Here is a 20,776-nt window from a genome sequence, read left to right on the forward strand (position 1 = left end):
ATATATATATAAAGTTTAACTATTTGACGGTTTTTACCCTTCAAGTTAAATTCCAACTTTACGTCAATATAGGTATAAACATATTTTTGACGTAAAACTAGTCTAGGGTACAAATTAGTTAAGCATAGGGTACAAATATATTATGCATAATTCTACCAAAATTCTCTTTACCCAATTTGTACGAGTTAACGAAACACGGATATTATACGTTTACTAAACACTTACTTGGTAAAGTGCTTACCGGATAAATTTCCTTATTGGATGAACATGAGAAGGGTCAAAAATCTTAATGGGTGAGAATGATGGAGAGTTTTAACCGGTAAGTGAGGATGACGACTCTTACGCAGGTAAGCGATTACTCAGTAAATTGTTGCATTCAGTATGTTTTGATGTACTAAAATCTTGCTCATCAAAATAAATCATAGTGTTGACTCCTATAGGTAAACGCTTATGGGGTAAGTGATAACTTTTATTTTTAAGAGTTATTTCCTATTTATTTCCTCCCTTTTTGCTATTATTAAATACCCAATTTTCTTGTTTTTATTCTTTTATTCCAAATTTTTTTAAAAAAAATGATGAAACACAAAGGAAGAGGTATTATTCCAAAAACCTGTATTTTTCTGATAGCACTGCCCACTGTGGCACCACTATGGGAAGTCTACCAGCCTTGTTACAGCTTCTTGGGAAACGTGCAGCTTAAAGATTCCTCCAGATATTTTCTACAGCTGTATATGAGCTGTCTTCTTTCTTCTATTTTATTTTATTTTGTATTTTTTTAGCTTTGTACTAATTACCCTTGGGGTAATGATTGAGTGTACCTTCCTCCCTTCCTCTCCCCTAATAAAGAGGCCTTGAGGAGCCATTTTGAGGTGTGCCCAACACCATTGAAGACATTACTCTCTAGTGTGTCTCTCTTCTCTTTTCTTAATTATTATTATGCTTTTTAATTAAATGTCTATAATTTATGCCTTTAATTTATGTCTTTAATTTATGTCGTTAATTTCTAGTATTTTACTTCTTTGTACTTATAATTTAGTTTTACATTAATGCAATTTATATTTCAGTATTATTTTATGTCTGTAATTACTTTCATTATGTCTAGCTAAATTACTTGTATGAGTGTGAGTGTGAGTTTAACTTAGGATGTTTATACAATATTTGAGTGTTTTTATCTTTTATCACTTCATAACTTAGTCACTTAAGACGGTGCTTAAAATGCGGATAAGCTGATCACTTTGAAGTGTTAATATTAGATCTTAGACCTAGAGATGGGCGGATCCGAAATACGGCTTAAGTGATGCACAATGAACTCGAGAGGGTCTTTGAATAATTACGTGGAGACACGAATTTTGCATGCATCTAGCTAGGGGTAAAGCAATAAGTATTTTTATCACAAAGAGATTTGAGTAAGAATCGCATTCCTTTTACTTTTTAGCTAGATCGACAAGTTTCGAAGTGGTAAACGTAAAAACCTTGTGGAATTTTATGAGGTCCGGTTATAAAAGTTCACTTTGGAGATATTGGAACTTTTATAAACAACTCGTAAAAGTCTAACCATTTTATTGTTAATTTTATCTTAAGCAACATTTGCACCCATGCCCATCATTTGATATTAGAAGTTTATTTCGTTAATTAGCTAGTCGGTCTTATTTTGGTCTTTTTATAAACAAAAATCCAACTTTATTTTACATCTCGAAACTCGTGCAAGAAGTTCATGAAAAATCTCTAAATCTCTACCTTCTCTGTGGGAACGATCTCGGTACTTTGTACCACTTTATTACTTGCAAGCGATCATAGTGTCGGTATACACTTGCACCGCCACTATGGGGATATTCTGCTCACTAGGTGAACACGAACGATCCTAGCCCTACCGGTAAGCAATTGGGTAAACGGCCCCTAACTTATATTTCCCCGAGGGCTCGTTTGATTTGGTGAAATTGGTAGGATTTCGACATTTGAAATTGAATTCCATTCCAATCATGTGTAGGAAAGTTTGGATTTGAAATCCTACTACCAACAGATTTAGAAATCTATTGGAGATGGTTATCATTTCAAATCCAAATATCATGGATTTAAATTGTTTCCATCACATCTCTACCCACCTCTTTCATCAATTGTGTCCTAATCTCTCCATTGCCTTCACATCTCGTCTAAGCGAAAAATAATAGATACAATCAATTTTAGAAAAGCATGGAATTCAATTTCTAACAAAAATTTCAAGATTTTTCGTGGTCGTTGTCAGGGAGATCCTCTATCTCTATTTCTTTTTGGCTATAGAAGGTTTGCATGTGGTCATTCAGGGTGCGTTTGGTGCGCAGACAGGACAGGACAGGACAGGATATGACAGGACAGGACAGGACAGTATAGTACAGCTGTTCAGCGTTTGGTAAGACATGACAGGACAAGACATAACTAGTTAAAATGACCAATTTACCCCCAGTAAGCTGTTTAGTGTTTTTTCACTAAATAATCAATATAATAAATGCTTACAAATACTATTTAAAAATACCAAAAAATTTCCAAAAATCAATCTTAATTAAAAACTCACATTAATAAATCAAAAGATTTAAACATCATATTCACAAACAAAAAGTGAAATGTTTACCAAAAGACCTAAACACAAAAGATCAAATGTTTACAATTGTGTACCAAAAGAMTTAAACACAAAAGATCAAATGTTTACCAACCAACATCACATGTCTAACTTTTTTAAGATGGTCGTCACAAATTTTGGCTTCAAAGTAGCGTTAATGCTATTCCATAGGCGTAGTTGAATCGGGTTATCGCCAAAGTATATGCTAATAGCAATAACTTGATCATCATCAAAACCCATGTTGGTTAACTCATCGGGCATAGTTTGTAAACCCGGAGTACCAACAACTGATACCAACTAAAATTGGTATGAGGCAAAAATTGGCAAAGGTAAATTACCTTTATCACATCTTTTTTATGCGGATGGTACAGTTTTTGTAGGTGAATGATCGCAATCTAGTGCTAAAAATATTGTGTGTATCATTTGATGTTTCTATTTGATTTATGAGTTAAAATAAATATTCAAAAAAGTAAATTGTCTGGAATTGGAGTGGACTATGTGGAGCTCCCCAGTGGTGGGACGTGGTTTTTAGATCTACCGTTCAATTACCTAGGACTGCCCTGGGATGTGGTTTTGGATGTAATATGGTGAAAAATGATGGTTGGAAAGGGCCAAAGGGGTGGTCGACAAGTTTATTACTAAACTTTCTAATTGGAAAGTTCGAACTCTTTCGGTAGAGGATCGGATTACGCTTCTTAAATCCGTATTGGGTAGTCTTCCTTCTTACTATTTGTCGATTTTTAAACTTCCTAGTTTGGTTGAAAAAGTGTTGGAGTCTTTGAGGAACCGTTTTTTTGTTGGAGGTGAAATTGATAAAAAGAAAACGACTTGGGTGAAATAGAAAAGTGTTCGACTAGTAAAAAAGAGGGAGCCTTGGCATTGGAAGCTTGTTTGCTTTCAATAGAGCTTTCTTATTCAAATTGATTTGGCGGTTGTGTATGGATCAAAATGCTTTTTAGGTCAAAGTGCTTAAGTCGATTTATGGTCCTCGCGGGCTTATTGGATCGTGGTTACCCAATAAGGCGTCCAATTCTTATTAGATCTCTTTTTTAAAGTCGGTTCAACAGATAGACAAATCACCTTTTTTTCTTTTTGCAAGAAAAAGTGGGTAATGGTGAGTCTACGCTCTTTTTGGGATGATATTTGGTTGGGAGATTCCTCTCTTAAAGTGCAATTTTTGAGGGGATATGCGCTTGATCGTGAAAAATCGGCATTGGTCCAAGATCGCAGGACGAACAGGCCCAGAGTTAACAAGTAGCGGATTGGTCCTAGGGGACTGGGATCCGTTTTGCATAGATTGCCGAGGGGTGGAGGATTCACGGATGTCAGCTTTATGGGGGATTCTAGATGCAATCATGATCTCTGGTCAAAGAGATAGATGGGTTTGGTCCCTTGGGGTGCGTTTGGTACGTTGGACAGGGTGGGACAGGACATGACATAACACAATTGTCCTATGTTTGGTGTGGTTTTATGTGGGACTAACTAGAACAAACTAGAACAAGGGTGGGACAAGGTTGTCCACCCTTTACCCATGGAACTAAGTAGAACAAGAAACTTTTTACCACTTTACCCTCAAAAACCTCATACGCATACCTTCCTTCTTCCCCTTCACTCTCCTCTCCTCCATCGCTTCCACCGCTCAACCGGCGACCGGTGACAGCGACTTCTGATGGCCGCCGCTGCTGCTTCTCCGATGGCCGCCGCTGCTGCTTTTCCGATGGCCGTCGCTGCTGCTTCTTACAGCAACTACATCACGAATTTGAAGAAACTCTTCAAATACCTTTCTTCTTGTTTCATGCAAGTAAGAAATTATATTATGATGGTGGTTTCGTACTCGATTTCGCCAACAACTTGATTAATTGAAGTACTTATTAGGGATTTTAATGAAGTATTATGATTTATTTAGAGAGTTTACATTGATTATGATTGCTGAATGTTGTTGATGATGAATTATTAGGGCTGTAGTGGTAGTAGGACCAGTGTTACCAGAATGCATTTTGTAGTGAAAAAACACTAAACAGTTCACTGGGGGTAAATTGGTCATTTTAACCAGTTCTATCCTGTCCTGTCCTGTCTTACCAAACGCTGAACAGCTGTTACTGTCCTGTCATGTCCCGTCCTGTCCTGTCCTGTCTGCGCACCAAACACACCCTTGATGGTCCGGGTGAGTTCTCGAGGGCTTCCGCTTGTATTACATAGACTCAAAATTTTTGGTGATAGATCATTCTTCTACTAGATCTGATCAACTTGTCCCTATCAAGTTTAATGTTTTTGCTTGGCGTTGGGCTTGAACAAAATTCCAACTTGAGACAATCTTGACAAAAGAGGAATTAATGTGCATTCCCTCTTATGTGCGGTTTGCGATTTGGAGATTGAATCGATGAGTCACTTGTTTATTTTCTTGTCAAATGGCCTGGGATATTTGGAAGCAAATTGGTTGATGCTGGGATTTGAATATTCCGGAGTTTAATTCCAATTCGGATGGGATTGGGTGGTTATTATCTTTGCTTTTGAAGAAAGTGGAATTGACTTGCTTAGAGGCTGTAGTTCTAAAGACTTTACATGTTATTTAGTCTTTTCGGAATGGGGCTCTTTTTAGGCTTCCTAAGGGGCCGTTTACCTAAATGCTTACCTGGTAAGCGCTTACCATTAGGAGTCAACACTGTAATTTATTTTACCGGATAAGATTGTAGTACATCAAAATGGTATTGTATGCAATAATTTACCTGGTAAGCGCTTATCCGGGTAAGAGTCGTCACCATCACTTACCGAGTAAGACTCTTCATCTTTATCATTGCTCTTACCAGGTAAGATTTTTGACCATTGTCATGTTCATCCGGTAAGGAAAATTATCCAGTAAGCACTTACCGGATAAACGTTTAGTAAACGACCCCTAAGTCCAAGAAAGCGGTGTTGTGGGATAGTATTGTGACCCATTTGATCTTCTGGGTTACAAATAGGAGTAGGAAGTTTAACATGAAGTGAGTGAGTTGGTTATAAAACCCTCCATCCTTACTATTTCTTACATGTAATTTGTTTTTTCTAACTTATTGCTAGTTTTTTTTTTATAAAATCTCCACCCCGTTCAAAAAAAACCTTAGAAACCAAAGATTACAAATCATTCCACGAAATTCAAATCCCTAAAAAACATTGCGTCAAACAACGAGCCATTATTTTATTATGCAAACAATATCCATTTGTGTTCATACTACGTGTAAATGATGCCATGGTCGACTTGTTTAGTAGCTGGAACAATGACAGTTGCATCATTTTTATAGATGTTGCTATAAGAAAAAGACAAATAAGTCTTAACGGGCTTCATAACATTTTACCATAAGAGCAAAACAAGTGAGTTTTATATCGGATTTTGCTTGTCTATGTCATAAGAGAATGACAAATGAGTCACGCTAGATATTAAACAAAATGAGTGAGAAAAAGAATACTCATAAATTTGTTAACCGAAATTATGCACCTTTGACATAAGTTTTTAAATAAACAAAACTTGCTAAGGGTAATTTGTACATATAAAATGACATCAAGTCAAACTGGATCAGATTTTTACTTGATTTATGGCTTCAAAGTTCTCTAAACCTAATTGATTGCACAGGTTTTCAAACTAATCTGAGACAAATAGATCTAATTACAAAATCAAGGGACAAAAACTGGATTGGATAAAGCATCAGCTCTGGAAGCTGATACGCCGATGGTTGACCGGATTATCTAGAGTACTATATTATAGAACGTTTGGTTTGACGGAATGCTTTTGAAGGTTTCGGATTTGGATTCTTTGGTATGTTTTGTTTGTAGATTTTGGAATAGAGTTGATTATATTCTTATGGATAGTGAATTATATATAATTATAAACATAATTAAATTACTTTTTATTAAGTGACTATCATAAAATAAACATTTATAACATATTTTAAAGCAGTATCACAAAGAAATACTATAAAATTCCGTAAAATACCAACTACCCTTGAGAGATTTCAAAATACGATGTTCGTGGGTGGTATTTCATTTTCAGATTTTCCTCAACCGAACACAAAATCGGGATGAAATCTAATTTCAAATCCCACCAATACCCGCAAACCATACAACTTATAAAACAATTTTCAATTCCTAGAATATCAATGTTTTCCCATTTCTTTAAATATTAAGAATAGAGACTCGAAACCTCCACTACTCTTTCTAAGGGGTGTTTGAGATTGCTTATTTGAAATAACTTATGCTTTTCTACAAAAACACTTATCAACTTATTATAAAAGGGTGTTTGGGATTGCTTATTTGAAACAACCTGTGCTTTTCTACAAAAGCACTTATCAACTTATTATGTTTAACTTATTCAAAAACTCCTTATTACCAATTTGGCACCGGTATAAGTTGTTTACCCAAACACTAAAAAATGCTTATTACCGGTACGACGATACCACACTGGAATAAGTCAATAAGTTGTTTTATAAGCAACCCAAACACCCCCTAATATAAAAAGATAATCAACCAAATAAACAAGAGAATCTCATCTCATAATTGATCCATTTTCAGCAAAAAATAAATTAAAGACGCTTCAGTTTGCAGTTGAATTATATATTCTGCTGCATCTAATAGATACACTTCTGAAAGCGGTTAGGCTTGAAAGTTGAAACCTATGCTCCAGTGATTTCGGGTCCATGGATTTTGGTCTGATCACAAACCAAAATGAACAACTTCATTTGCTTCGTCTTTCATGATCTACCTACGACTATGGTACACTCTACCATAAATACATTCCAAATAGTTAACCATAAGTTCGGGTATTCATTTGTGAATCTAAGAGAATTCATCCCTGATGCTAGCTACAAATGATCTAAGTTCTCGAACCTTTTTCATATGTTCAGGCGACACATCTGTTTCCGACTCACTTAACTCGATCACATTAACCGGAAATGGGCTTGAGAGATCAATGATCTCCGTTTCACCTTTCCCTTTTGATTTCCGAACAACCAAAGGCGTAGACAGATTCACGATTTCTGTCTCAATCGCACACAAACTCTCTGCACCATTTAACCTCGTGTTGACCATTGGTTCGTCGAGTAAACGAAAAGTGTGAGCAGAAGAGCTTGCACCTTCAATTTCAAGCACAAGTTCTTGGAGTTTGACATCAATTTCGCTAAGAGATTTGTTCCTTTCCGATGGCTTTGGTCTTGGTTTACGTGGTTTTGGCTTCTTCTTTTCTGCTATTTTCTCTTCGAACTCCACTATCTTTTCTGGGCAAGCACTGTATCAGAAAATGACAAGGGATTGTTTACTAAACACTTGATGCTTGTTACTGTTATTGAGTAACCAAACATTTACTGCCTCTTATTGTGCAAGAGATGCTTTTCTAGTCAAAGCCGACGGTGTTTATCAACAATCTTACAGTACCATTTTGTTGACCAATAACCTTACCATCTTAACAGGTCAATGCTTACCGACCTGGTCAGACATGATGGTGTGTACCAACAATCTTACTTAATTGAGGGTAGTGACTCTCTTACTCGGTAAATGCTTACCCGATAAGTGTTGGTACACAACCCCTAAATTTACACAAATAAAACACAAGAAAAATGAAAAAAATGACTATTAATGGTTATTACCTTTCAACAAGTTCACCTGGTACGATAGAGCTAGTAAGTCCATCAACTTCTTCCCACAAAACCTCGAAGCACTCCTTTCCCTGAGCTTTCCGGCGCTTAACAATTCCAGAAACCGGGCACTTCACTGGTATCTGCAACGGTGATTGGTTCATAAGTCCATAACCATTGAAAAGACTTGTTTAAGACTAATTCCGTTAAATTTGCAGTAGAAACCATATGTTTCAAGACGACCACAAATTATTTGAAGTGATAATGAGAAAGGAATAGAGTTGCTCACTTTTACAACATCGTGTTTATAGGATACCAAAAATATCTAAGTGCCCTAATAGCTTGTTCTATAAGACTTACGTTTACAGGACAAACAATTGCACGTCCTACGTAAAAGCGTTGCATTAAGTTTATGACGTTTTTGGGGATTTAACAAGTTTTTTAGAAACTTTTAAAATAAACTATCGTATTGAACTTTTGAAATATGTCCTATGAATGCATCTTTATAAAAAAGTTAATAGCATGGTTTATTTCAAATGTCCTAAAGAACTTGTTAAGATGTCCAAAAACGATCTATAAACTTATTGTAACACTTTTACATAGAGAACACAAGTATTTGGTCCTATAAACTGAAGTCCTATAAAACAAATATTAAGAACACTTGGACATTTTTTGTGTCCTATAAACCCAATTTTGTTGTAGTGATGGTTTTTCAGACCATCGTACTTGCCTTTTCGTTGCAAACAAACAACTGTCTTTGTAAAAAACAGAGGGAAACTATGTGCCAAGTACGATGGTTTTCTCCTTTCTGCAGTTACATTTTTTGCAATGTTTCCATAATTGCTCATCCTAACAAATAATAGTGGAAACTTTGGGCATTTTCGCAAGTATACTGGTTCTAGAGGTCAGTCACTCAATGAGCGTATCAAGAAAACTAAATTTGATGAGTTGGTGTAATCCATAAAGTTCAAACAATTGTTTTTAGACATCACAAAATGCAAATTATATCACCTTGTCTAATGGAAGCCGAACTCCTAAGTGAGAAGAAGTGAAACGCAGATTTGCAAATCGTCTCAAGTCTCTTTCGGCAATCTTTGGAAGTATATACTCATCTGAACCAGAAGATCATCATTAGATGTAGGAATGAATCAGAATCAATTTTAATTTTCTTTCTTTTTGACGTTTAGCATACCCAGTTCGTCAAAAAGACACAATGTACCTGTTCTTTCTGGAGGCCACTCAAAAAATCGAGCACATATCTGCTGAAGCATGGGACGATGAAATGGATGCATACCAAGAACCCTGCAATGAAAGTAAATGGTAACTATTAGAAAATATGTGGAACCCCGTTACATTACTCTCTCCAAAGGAGCTCTTGAGGAGAGGAGGAGCTTCCACCATATATGGATGATAAATGGTCCAAGTCTAGCTGATGTGGGACTCCACCGGTAACAAATCTTTTTTTCCTTAATTGTTGGCTAAAAGTTGTTTATGAATTACAAGAACCAGTTTCGTTTACTCGAGTGGTTGAACATATTCAGGATGACTAACATATCTTGAGTTTGAAATTTTGAATCCGACACTTGCGGGTTGTGCAGAGGGGTGTGCCAATGGGCACGTGACTCATCATACATGTTTACATGAGTCATTTAGTTAAACGATCATGATTAAGATTTCATTAGACGCATGACCACCTTAAAAAATTAACTCAATAACCTTCAAATGAACCGCCTTCGGTGTTAAACACCCGGCCCCCACAAAATCTTGAAAAACCATTAGAAGGTTGGTTAGTAAAAGTGACTTTCATAGAAGGTTATTTAAAGCAAATATACCTGTGTACCATTTGAGAATCAGCTGAATGGCATTTTGGTTTGAGGTATGCATCCATCACTTCTAGAAACTCACAATTCCTTGGTAAATTACTTTTATGTCCTACAAAACAATAGATGTCAGAAATTAAACCACTCGTCATATTGGATGAACTAAAAACCTCTTGATAGTTTCCTTGGTAAACTATTAAGATTTCCAATTTGGGAGAATTTCAAGCTATTACCGCTTTGTCTGCTACAAATTAATGATGCTACAAGTTCTAGTCCACAAGATTCCCTTACTTTATCATTACCCAAGAATATTTTAGTCATTTCATCAATAAACCAAACCAAACCAAACCAAACCAAACAACCCCGGTATATCACACCCGGAGGTGGTGTCGGGTTGGGGCTATTAAGTACACGAACCTGACCTCTATCCCAAAGGGTAGAGCGACTAACTTCCGTGAAGACTCCTAGGTTTAATTCTTATTTATCAAATAAGAGTTTTGAGGGGTCAAAATTGTTACATTCTGTTGATGAAAAGTGTGTAAAAGAGAGAGAGATATGATAAATTTTGCAAAGCTGCTTAAGAGTAAGCAATAAGATACACATAGAAGCAAGTACGAGAAAAACATAACCAAGGTAAGATAACTACGCACCCTAGTCTAACTTATGGCTCTGCAACTAACTTAAGCAATATGGTAATGACTAAAGGAGTATTAATCATCTTGAAATTTAGTTGAAGTATAGAACTTCAACCAATCCAAGAAAACATTTAATAATTACTTTTTAATATAAAATGCGGTCGTTACATACCAATCATTCCCCATTGATATTATCCTAAGAGCTTCAAATCATACAGAAAGCTAGTTTACCATTACCGTTTGATTCATGAGGTGGGATGTTCTCTTTATTGTTGCACCCAAGTACTTGATTCCGTTTCTTGGAACAAATTGCCTTCTTTAGAAGTGACAACTCTTCTGATGCGATTCTTTGAAGAACAGCAGCTTCCCCCAAAGATTTAACGATCTGGCATGCCGAATCCTGCATATGAGTCCATATAAATATTAGTATTGATCAAAGAAGATTAAGGTGCCGTTTACCAAACGCTTACCCGAGTAAGCGCTTACCAAGTCACTTTACTTTACCGGATGAATATGGTAAGGACTAAAAATCTTACCCGGTAAGAGCGAAGACAAGAATCGAGAGTCTTACCCGGTAAGTGAGGACGAGGACTCCTACCATGGTTAGCACTTACCGGGATAAATTGTTGCATACGATGCGTTTTAGTGAATAAAATTTTACCCGGTAAGTAAACAATTGTGTTGAATTTACAGGTAAGTGCTTACCGGGTAAGTGTTTAGGTAAACGGCCCCTAAGTGAAAATAAATAACAAAGAATTATGGAAGTTTCAAACTTACTGGACCGAGCCCATGGACACCCGACAAGTAATCACAACCAAGAAGGATGGCCAAAGCAATCTGAAGACCAAAGTAACTTATGTAAGCTCTAATCTATTCAATATCAAAACGGAATCCGCAATCATAGTGGAGACTCCCACCGTCCCCAAATAAGTGTTCACATTTCTATTTTAGTTTGTTCCAAAATAAGTGTCCACTTTGAAAATAAGTGCCTACTTTCCATATCTACCCTTAATTATGAGATACTAAGGGCAAAATTGTCATTTAGTTAATTAAAAAAGTGTAATAATTATACATTTCTAAAATTGTGCGCCTTTATAATTGTGTACATTTTTTGGGGAACGAGGTAGTATCAGCAATTATTACTTGAAACTACTAACTCCAATATCAGACCATAAATTTCATTACCAATTAAGAGGCATTCCCTACATTTGTCATATCAAACATTGCATTTTTTTGTACTAAGGGGAGTATAAGATTAGGAAAACAGGGTTTCTACTCGTGCAACAAAACTTTACATCGTCAATCTACCAAAAATGCACTCTACACATACAAGTGTTTAAGATAAAACTGAAAACGAGAAAAATGATTTCTTTAGTTAGTATAAGAAAGCAATATGTAACAAAACTCACCAACGAGTTTCTTCCGAATCCAAGTTTTTTCTTGATGTCATCCATTTCATAACAAACAACATAACCACCTTCCCCTACAAGAATAGAATACATTTAGCCCTATGGTAAAGAACACGCTCAACTTAAATTCTATTCCAATATAAGTGAAAAAAGAAAGTCACATATGCTAACCAAGGCAAATGTCTCTGTAAACTGTTCTTGCTCCAAAAAGAAAGATATCTGAGTCTGAAGAGAAACACCCATCCTGAAAAACCACAAATTTGTGGGAGGCGTATTAGAAAGCTTCGATGAAATGTAATGACAAAAATGGTGACATTTATGATTCAGGTACGTAAACCGTCTTAAATGATTATGGATAGTCTTTACTTACGCATAATGACTCCGAGTCCAACAATGCACATTGAGCTTCACCTTCCTCGATTCTGAGTAGGAAGAAGTTCAAAAGGTTAAATAGGTGCATGTATATCATCCATGTCGTAATAAAAACCAAACCAAACCAAACCAAACCAAACGAGCCCAAAATTCCCACTCCACCCTAAAGAGTAGGGCAGTTGTTTCCGGGAAGACTCCCAACTAATTTAGAATGTGAGAAAGGTACAAAAACAATTTTTGGATTATGAAGACCCCATCATCCATGTCGTAATAGGATTATGAATTTTGGTTAATTAAAACAAGGTGTGGATTGCACCCCATTTGGCAAAATTTGATGTATCTTGCCATGATTGAACTTCAAAAGAAGGTTTTTTATGTTGAGAAATATGTCGTTTATAGAACATAAATTTTACAGACGTTTTCTTTCTTGATGGTGTTCATCTAAGAAACAGTAACCAGTATTACATCTCATTCAAACAAGATCCAACCTAAACCCTGAAGAGATGTCAAGAACTGAAAATCAAAAATGATTAAAAATTAAAACTTCTGATTCATGGTTTGATCTTGAACTGAACCCATGAAATCTGAAATTGAACTGACATCTTTTGGTCAAGTTCTTTCATTTAGTTCTGTAAATTATTTAGTTTCTGTTTGGTCCAGTTAGTTTTGATTCTGAATCAATGCACACCACTATGTGCATAATTAAATACGAAAACTTACCCGTCTAAACATGGAACCCCCAGTGCCGAGCCAAGAATCTTGGCCTCTTTTATCATACATGAGAACTCAGAGCCCATATTCCTCTGAAGCGAAGCATTTTTGTTTAAAGAAGATTCTTCTCGAGTGCCCTATCATACAAAACAAATATAAGATGAAGTCATTATCGCGATACATAAAATGCATGGAAGAAAACAGCATTATAATAACATAAGAGAAATTCCTACCTCGTTGTTCAAGTGCAACCGCCGTCTATATGTGGATACTTTGATGCCTGGAATTGATCCATCTGCGGAGTACCATAACCCATTGAAATAAACAAATGATAAAAAAAAAAAACAAAATGCATTACACAAAAAGATTATAGTAAGTAACACCCTAACGTGACACATCTTCATAATGAAAATTGACTCTAAAACATAATTTCTTTTTCTTTCAACATTTTATCCCGTCGCAGGGGATTCTTTCCACAAACCCAAAGTTTATGACTGATACGACGACATGGAACTTTGCTATCTTAGGATAGTTACGATGCAATGTTTCATAGTTGCCCGATGATTTAGAATTGAGACGTGGGAAAACTAAGTACCGAAAGTTATAAGTTAACAGCAAATTTAATAACAAAGACTGCAAGAAGTTCCATTACTCAATTAACTCGTACCAAGGGTTCGAAGAGTGTATTATTTTGAATTGATGTAAAAAAGGTTCAAACATCATCACCACCTCTAGTTGTCACTCAACAACACATGTAGTACACAAAAAGTTACTAGTAACTTACTGCATGTAAAAGAAGGCAGCCCAATTATAGACATAAATAAACAAACATACGGTAGAAACTAGAACACCCCCATGAGTGGCAGTCTCACTACTAGTAAAGTAAAGCATCATATGCTCTCACGTTCCCACATACTACAAAGTGTAAAACTCGAAGCATGTTAAGAAAAAAAAAGAATACAATAAGGGTTAAATGTATCATAAGACATAGTCGCTGAAAGATAGGAGCGTATTTCTTTTTCTCATATAATTAATCATATACAATATTGGATTTATATAGCTAACATAATCCAATTTAATCCTAAAAGAGAGGATAAAACAAAAAGATAAACATAAAATACGTTCCTAACTTTCTACTGAATGCAACACTCCCCCTTAAACTGGAGAGAATATATCATATAATCCAAGCTTTGGATATGAGGTCTCCAAAGTTAGGTCTTGGAAATGCTTGGTTGAGGATTTCTATCACTTGTTGTTTAGTGATGATAGTCCATTTTCACCACTTCACTTGTCACCTTATCAATGATGAAATGTCGATCGATCTTAACATGTTTGGTTCTACAGTGATGCACCAGATTTGTAGCAATGCTAAATTGCTAATAGTCGCATTACTTCACACATCATCTGGATCTGAGAGGTAATGTGCAAACCGAGCTCATTTGGTCTATATTCCTTTGCAAATTCTTTTTGTTAATGCCATATATTCCGCTTCAGAACTACTTCTTGACTCCATCAACTGTTTCTTGCACATCCAAGTGACCAAGTTTCCCCACACAAAAGGGCAGTACCGAGAAGCTGATATATCATCATTTACACCTCCATTCAATTTTGTACCGGAGTAGATCTCAACTATCTGTTTTCCTATTTTCTAAGAACAATCTAATGTCCATTGCCGGATGTCATCTTCTTAATCATATAATCCTCTATACTGAGACCAGGTGACTTTTGTTGGGTTGTTCATAAATTGGCTAATACTAACCACATAGCCAATATCATGCCTTGTGTGAGCAAGATAACTGAGACGCCCAACTAAGTTGATGTCTCCCCAGTCTGGATTGGTGTACTTTTGGTTCTCAAGTGCAACTTTTTGTGAGGTTCCATGGAAGTATTAGTAGGTTTGCATCCGAGCAATCCTGTTTCTTTTAGTAGATCAAGTATGTATTTCCTTTGGGAAATGATAAGATTCCCAAGATCTTTACTTCAAATTCCAGTGATAGATACTCTTATAGATTATTTGGGCCATCCTCATCATTCCCAGTTAAAATGATGTCCTCTACAATCATATTGGCAATTTTTCCTCACTGCAGTCGTCAAACAAACATAGTATGATCTGCCTTGACATCAGGTATACCTAAGATTTACAATGGACTTTTAGACTTTGTCAATCCATACCCTAATGGTTTGCTTTGTCCATAGAATAATTTTGAGTTTACATACCTAATTGTTTGCTTGATTAACCTAGCAGGAATACAACTATATTTTTTCTAATTCCTCATTCAAGAATGCATTTTTTTATATCCAGTTGTTGTAGACGTTGGTCTTGATTCTCAGCCAATGAGGTAATTAGTTTGATTGTGTTGAGTATTTGAGTTTCACAATTGTTGCATTGTGTTGACTTTTATAATTGTTGCCAAAAGTTTCATGATAGTCAATTCCATATGACAGAGTTAACCCTCAAGCAACTAATCGGACCTTGTACCTTTCTATACTACCATTCACCCTATACTTGACTCTAAATATCCACTTGCAGCCAACATTTCTCTTTCCAGGTGGGAGATTTGTAAGTACCCATTTTCCAATTTTTTCTCAAGTGCTTCTATCTCATTGTGAAAGGCCGTATTCCACTTCGGATTTTGTAAGGTTTTCTGAATGTTTTTTGGAATTTGTTTAAAGTCAAGAGTAGAAAGGAAATCTCTAAATTTTGGTGATAGATCATCATAAGTGATATAGTTAAAGTTCAAATCAATGGATTGAACAAGTGGTGAACTTGCTTCATGCTCTACATCTGGTCTCTTCTTCTTCCTTGAAATGATGTCCTCTTCTAGCCTATCCTTGATTACAATTTTTTCATGATGCTAGTCATAGCTCCAAAGCTTAGAAGGACGAGGGATTTTAATGGGTTAAAGAGAGTGGAAATGAGATGACTTTTCTTGAAAAGATGATAATTATGTAACAAAAAGTGACGACCTTAGATCACTACCATACTTGATTGCAAATTTGTAAGACAAGTCTTCACCCATCACTCTCTTACATGCCCATACCTTGTCAATTCCCACTTTATGTCTTACATAAAATGATATGAGATTATATTTTTAATCTATCTAAATTAGTAACTAATCAAATATAATAATTAACTACATTAATTATTCAAAATTCCATATTCAAATATGTTCTAAGCATCTGACTCATTGGGTTCTCTTCACATTGGTACTAATTATAAATATGATATTTATAATATAAAACGATGAGCGGTAATAATTTGGAGACACTAACCTGCACCCATATGTGGATTCTATATCTAAGGTGAATCCCTATGTATGCTGATTGTTATCGTATTATCCCAACCCAGGTCCCAAGTGATACTTGATTAGCGACATTCAAGAATACAATTATTCTAGGGTTATTATCACATTTAAATGTAACATGGAACAGAAGACAGAGATAATAAATTGGACAATGCCTTTTTATTAATAGGTTTCATGACTTAATGTTCAAATTACAGTCATCACATGATCCACTTTTAGACATACTCTAACATATGTACCCAGTTACCAATAGCTCCCATATATCCATACAAAGGGATTATCTGAATGAGTGTTCTATTTCCTTTTATGCAAGCTTGGACTCATAAACATCTAAAATCAAAGCTTGACTGCGAGTATTAGCAGACGAGAAATCAAATCATAAAAGATTTGATATTTTGCTTAGTCCTATAGATATGTATCTTCTATTATTCAAGAAATCAATGAAGCTTTTCCAATTCCATTACTTCTTAAGAAAACATTGTTTTTTATGTTTTGTAGCTTAAACTTAAAGGTCATTTCCATAATTCTAAAAAGGGGCCTCCTTTTACAAAATTGTTAGCAAAATTTAATAATATCTAATTGAATTAGCAACATATAGGCCATAAATTTGTATTTGGTATTTATGTCTTTAAGACATAGAATGTAGCCAACAGTAAAAATGAAAAAGAAACTACAACATGTGTAACACTAGACCTTAGTATGCAAACTATGATGGGAACTTATCCGTAGTCCAATACCAAGAGCTTATATGGGCATCACAATTCAAAATCACAAATTGATCGTCCATGTCCTCATTTTCATTCTCATTAGGTTTAAATAGAAACCCGATTGAAGCTCAAAACCATCATCCCCGTGAGATGAGATGCATGAGGGCAAACTACTTCACCTTGAGGGGAAACACTAGTACACCATGTATAACATGCCAATCCCAAAGCAACAAGTTGACTCAATAAATTTCTGAATCAACTAACATTCTGGTAGAACGCTAAAGGTAAGGCACCACCAAGGGGATCTAAGAGGCAGTTTACTAAACTATTATCGCCTATTACGGGTTAACTAAATACTTATTGCCGCTTACCAGGTAAAAGACGGTTACCCGGTAAGAGATGATGATCTTTACCAACATTCTTACCATGCCATTTTGCTAACCGAGAATCTTGCCTATACGGTAAGTGCTTACCCGGTTTGTGTTGGTAAACGGCCCCTAAATCATATTTCCAAACTTCTGGTCGAATCCGGGCTTAGCATGTCAAAATCCTCCTCCATGATGCACCACTCTAACCACAGAAAAATGTTAAATCATACCCTGTAAACACCTTTTACGTAACATTGGCACAAAAAACTATCAAACCCACTTGTTCCGCTGGCTTCTTACTCTTTCTAATAAACTATCAAAACCCATTTGAAATAACTAAATAAAAACAAATACGTGTCTGTCTAAAAACCACCATCAAAACCAGTTTTTTTATATATTAGGATTTAGGGCATCATACCTGTAACAAAGATGAGGCTACAATTCAAGGCAATGAGAGCCCTAATTCGGTGAAATAAACCCTTGAGGTAAAGCTTATCTTTCATAGAACAGTGTGATTTGTTAACATTGTGAAGTTGAACCATCCAACATGATAGATCTATGCACACCCTCTTGTTCCTACACCCACAAAATTATTGATTTCAAATTACAGCTCTTGAGGCATAAAATTGAAATTTGTAAGATAACTTACTGGAGATGTTGAAGAGGAAGTGTTTTCTTGCAAGATTCTAAAATGTCCCACAGATTTTTAACTCCCATTTCTTCTTCAATGGTGGAGTCAAGGCAACATGGCTTGTTCTTGATGGTGGTCTTTTTTTTCTTCTTCTAAAGTCGAAGAGAGGGACGTTAGATTTGAAAAAGAAAGACACAAATTTAGAATTTTCAAATAGTTCACTGAATTTTTCGCTCATCAATTGGGTTATTTGTGGAAGCCGGCGTCGCTCCGCAGGTCGTCGCAGTAAATACTTTGTAATTTCTTACAAACATAGAACAAAACTTATAATATTAAAAAAATCCACGAAATAACAACTTAGTTTTATAATTTGTTTTATTATAATATTTTATTTTCAGTTTCTTTTTATTATAATAATAGATTTTCAAAATATTTTTTATTAGAACATCATACTTTTAAAAATTTACTCGTTATAATATTGGATAACTTTTTAAATTAAATTTACTCATTAATATCATGATTATTTGCCACCTCATCGTTCACGTAGGCTGTCCATATGTACGATAATGCTGACATGACATTTCATATTATAACATTGTACTTTCAAATTTACTTCATTATAACACCACTAATTTCTATTACAACATTGCACTTTTAATTTTAATATTTTTATTATTTAAACGTTAAAAATTTAATCAAATATGTTTACAAAAAATTATAATAAATATTTTTGAGATTATAGTATCGTTTTTTTTATTTTGTTTTTTAGCATATTATAAAAGGTAAAACATACCCAAATCGATAACTCTTTTTTAGCATTAACATATCTGCAATAATATATCAAATAGTACATGAAATTTAATCTTTTTACCATTATGTAAGTTTTTTGTTAAATTAAATATTATATTTTTTTAAATAAAAAGCACCATCTCTTAAAACTCTGCAAACAAATCAAAATAGCTAACACATACAAGCATCACCGATACAATTTAATATTATATTTTTTATTAAATATATTTGATTAAATTTACAATGTTTAAATGATGAAAATATTAAAATTAAAAATACAATGTTGCAATAGAAATTGATGATGTTATAATAAGTAATTTTGAAAATACAATGCTATAATAAAAAATGTTACATCGGCACTATCGTTCATGTGGACAGCCTATGTGGACAATGAGATGGCAAAAAAACTTGGTATAATAGACAAATTTAATTTAAGAGGTTACCCAATGCTATAACGGGTAAAATTTTAAAGTACGTTGCTCTAATAACAAGTTTTTTAAAAGTACATTGATGTAATAAAAAAAATTAAAAGTAAAATACTATAATAAAAAAATTTATAAAAACAGATTGCTATTTCATACAATTTTTCTCCATTTAAAATAAATTGTATCCACTCCTATTGATTTTATATTTTAGAGAATTTAATATTAATTATATTGTTAAAATATTTATAATTATATTATTTTAATGTATTTTAATAAAAACTATATAAAATAATAATATATTATTTGTGAAAAATAATTATAAAATCAATTTTCTTTTCTCATATTAAATTTTAGAAAAAAAATTTAAATTCAAATTATTTTTTTTTTCTTCTTTCGGAATAACTTATAAAACTCGTTGGAGTACAAATATAACGAAAATAGAACCATAACGATAATACCTCTAATTATATTGTTTGGGTTTCCAATACGAGACTAAATCTTTTTAATTAATTGGTAAAACGACAAAATTCCCTCTATATAATAGAATTTATTTTAGCATAATTAGATTGAGAAACCTAATCTGTAACAAAATTGGAAACACTGATAATCAGACTTGTTCATTGGTTGACACCCATTGGATGCTAGGGGAAGCGAACAGATCTAATCATCCATTTGGATGTTGAATTTTGTCAACTGGTTCAATCCAATCCAGTGAATGATTGGATCGATTATGTTCCATCTATTGGATATTCATTGAATCAGACCAGATCCAACCAATATTAACTAGATTGAATCAAATCGAGTTCATCCAACATCCAATGGATGATCAGATTGGATTGGATTAATCTAATGTGTTAATTCAATCCAATTTTCTAATAATGAACAAATTGATTAATCACTTTTAAAATGCGTTAAAACCAACGTAAGCAAAACTAACAATTTAAAAACCAACACAAAACAAATTCCAATTAATTAGAGGGTAAAACAACATTTTTGATCCTTGTGGTTGTCACCCACTAGCAACTATTGTCTCTCTTTTGAACTAATTATAATTTCGGTCAATACGGTTGCCATTTTGTTTCACTTTTGGTCCTCAGACTAACTTTTGTTAAATAGGTCTATTTACTTAGGGGGTAGTTTTTTAATTTTCAACTAAATTAAATAAATATATTATTAATAGAGTAAATTACATCATCGGTCCATGTGGTTTCTTAGAATCTGGATATGGTCCCTATTTCAAAATATGTACACTCAACGTCTTTATGGTTTGCATTTTGTTTCAAGTTGTGACAGCAGTCAAATTCGAAATCCCAGGTTAGCTTTCATTAAGATTATATTAATGTTATTGAAGTTAATTTATAGATTAGGAATTAGTTAGGTTAGTTTAGTCAAAAATTTTAAGAATTTTCCG

At 34.4% G+C, this 20,776-nt stretch overlaps 2 protein-coding genes across 2 annotated transcripts in view; one reads left to right on the top strand and one right to left on the bottom strand.

The window, feature by feature from the left end:
• LOC112512017 overlaps positions 1 to 20,776 on the top strand; it is a 69,974-nt gene that overhangs the window by 12,947 nt on the left and 36,251 nt on the right. The gene's annotated exons all lie outside the window — the stretch shown is intronic.
• LOC112512018 (flap endonuclease GEN-like 2) lies at positions 7,184 to 18,237 on the bottom strand. The gene is made up of 14 exons (XM_025117801.1): positions 18,170 to 18,237; positions 17,939 to 18,096; positions 13,374 to 13,435; positions 13,150 to 13,277; positions 12,428 to 12,479; positions 12,229 to 12,301; positions 12,058 to 12,131; positions 11,426 to 11,485; positions 10,880 to 11,048; positions 10,026 to 10,125; positions 9,413 to 9,495; positions 9,205 to 9,305; positions 8,206 to 8,336; positions 7,184 to 7,847 (listed from the first exon to the last, which is right to left on the bottom strand). Exons 1-14 carry the CDS (start codon positions 18,235 to 18,237, stop codon positions 7,400 to 7,402), a joined length of 1,707 nt encoding a protein of 568 aa, XP_024973569.1. The 3' UTR covers positions 7,184 to 7,399.

Source organism: Cynara cardunculus (assembly GCF_001531365.2).
Source record: "Cynara cardunculus var. scolymus isolate 2C chromosome LG 5, CcrdV1, whole genome shotgun sequence".
NCBI lineage: Eukaryota > Viridiplantae > Streptophyta > Magnoliopsida > Asterales > Asteraceae > Cynara > Cynara cardunculus.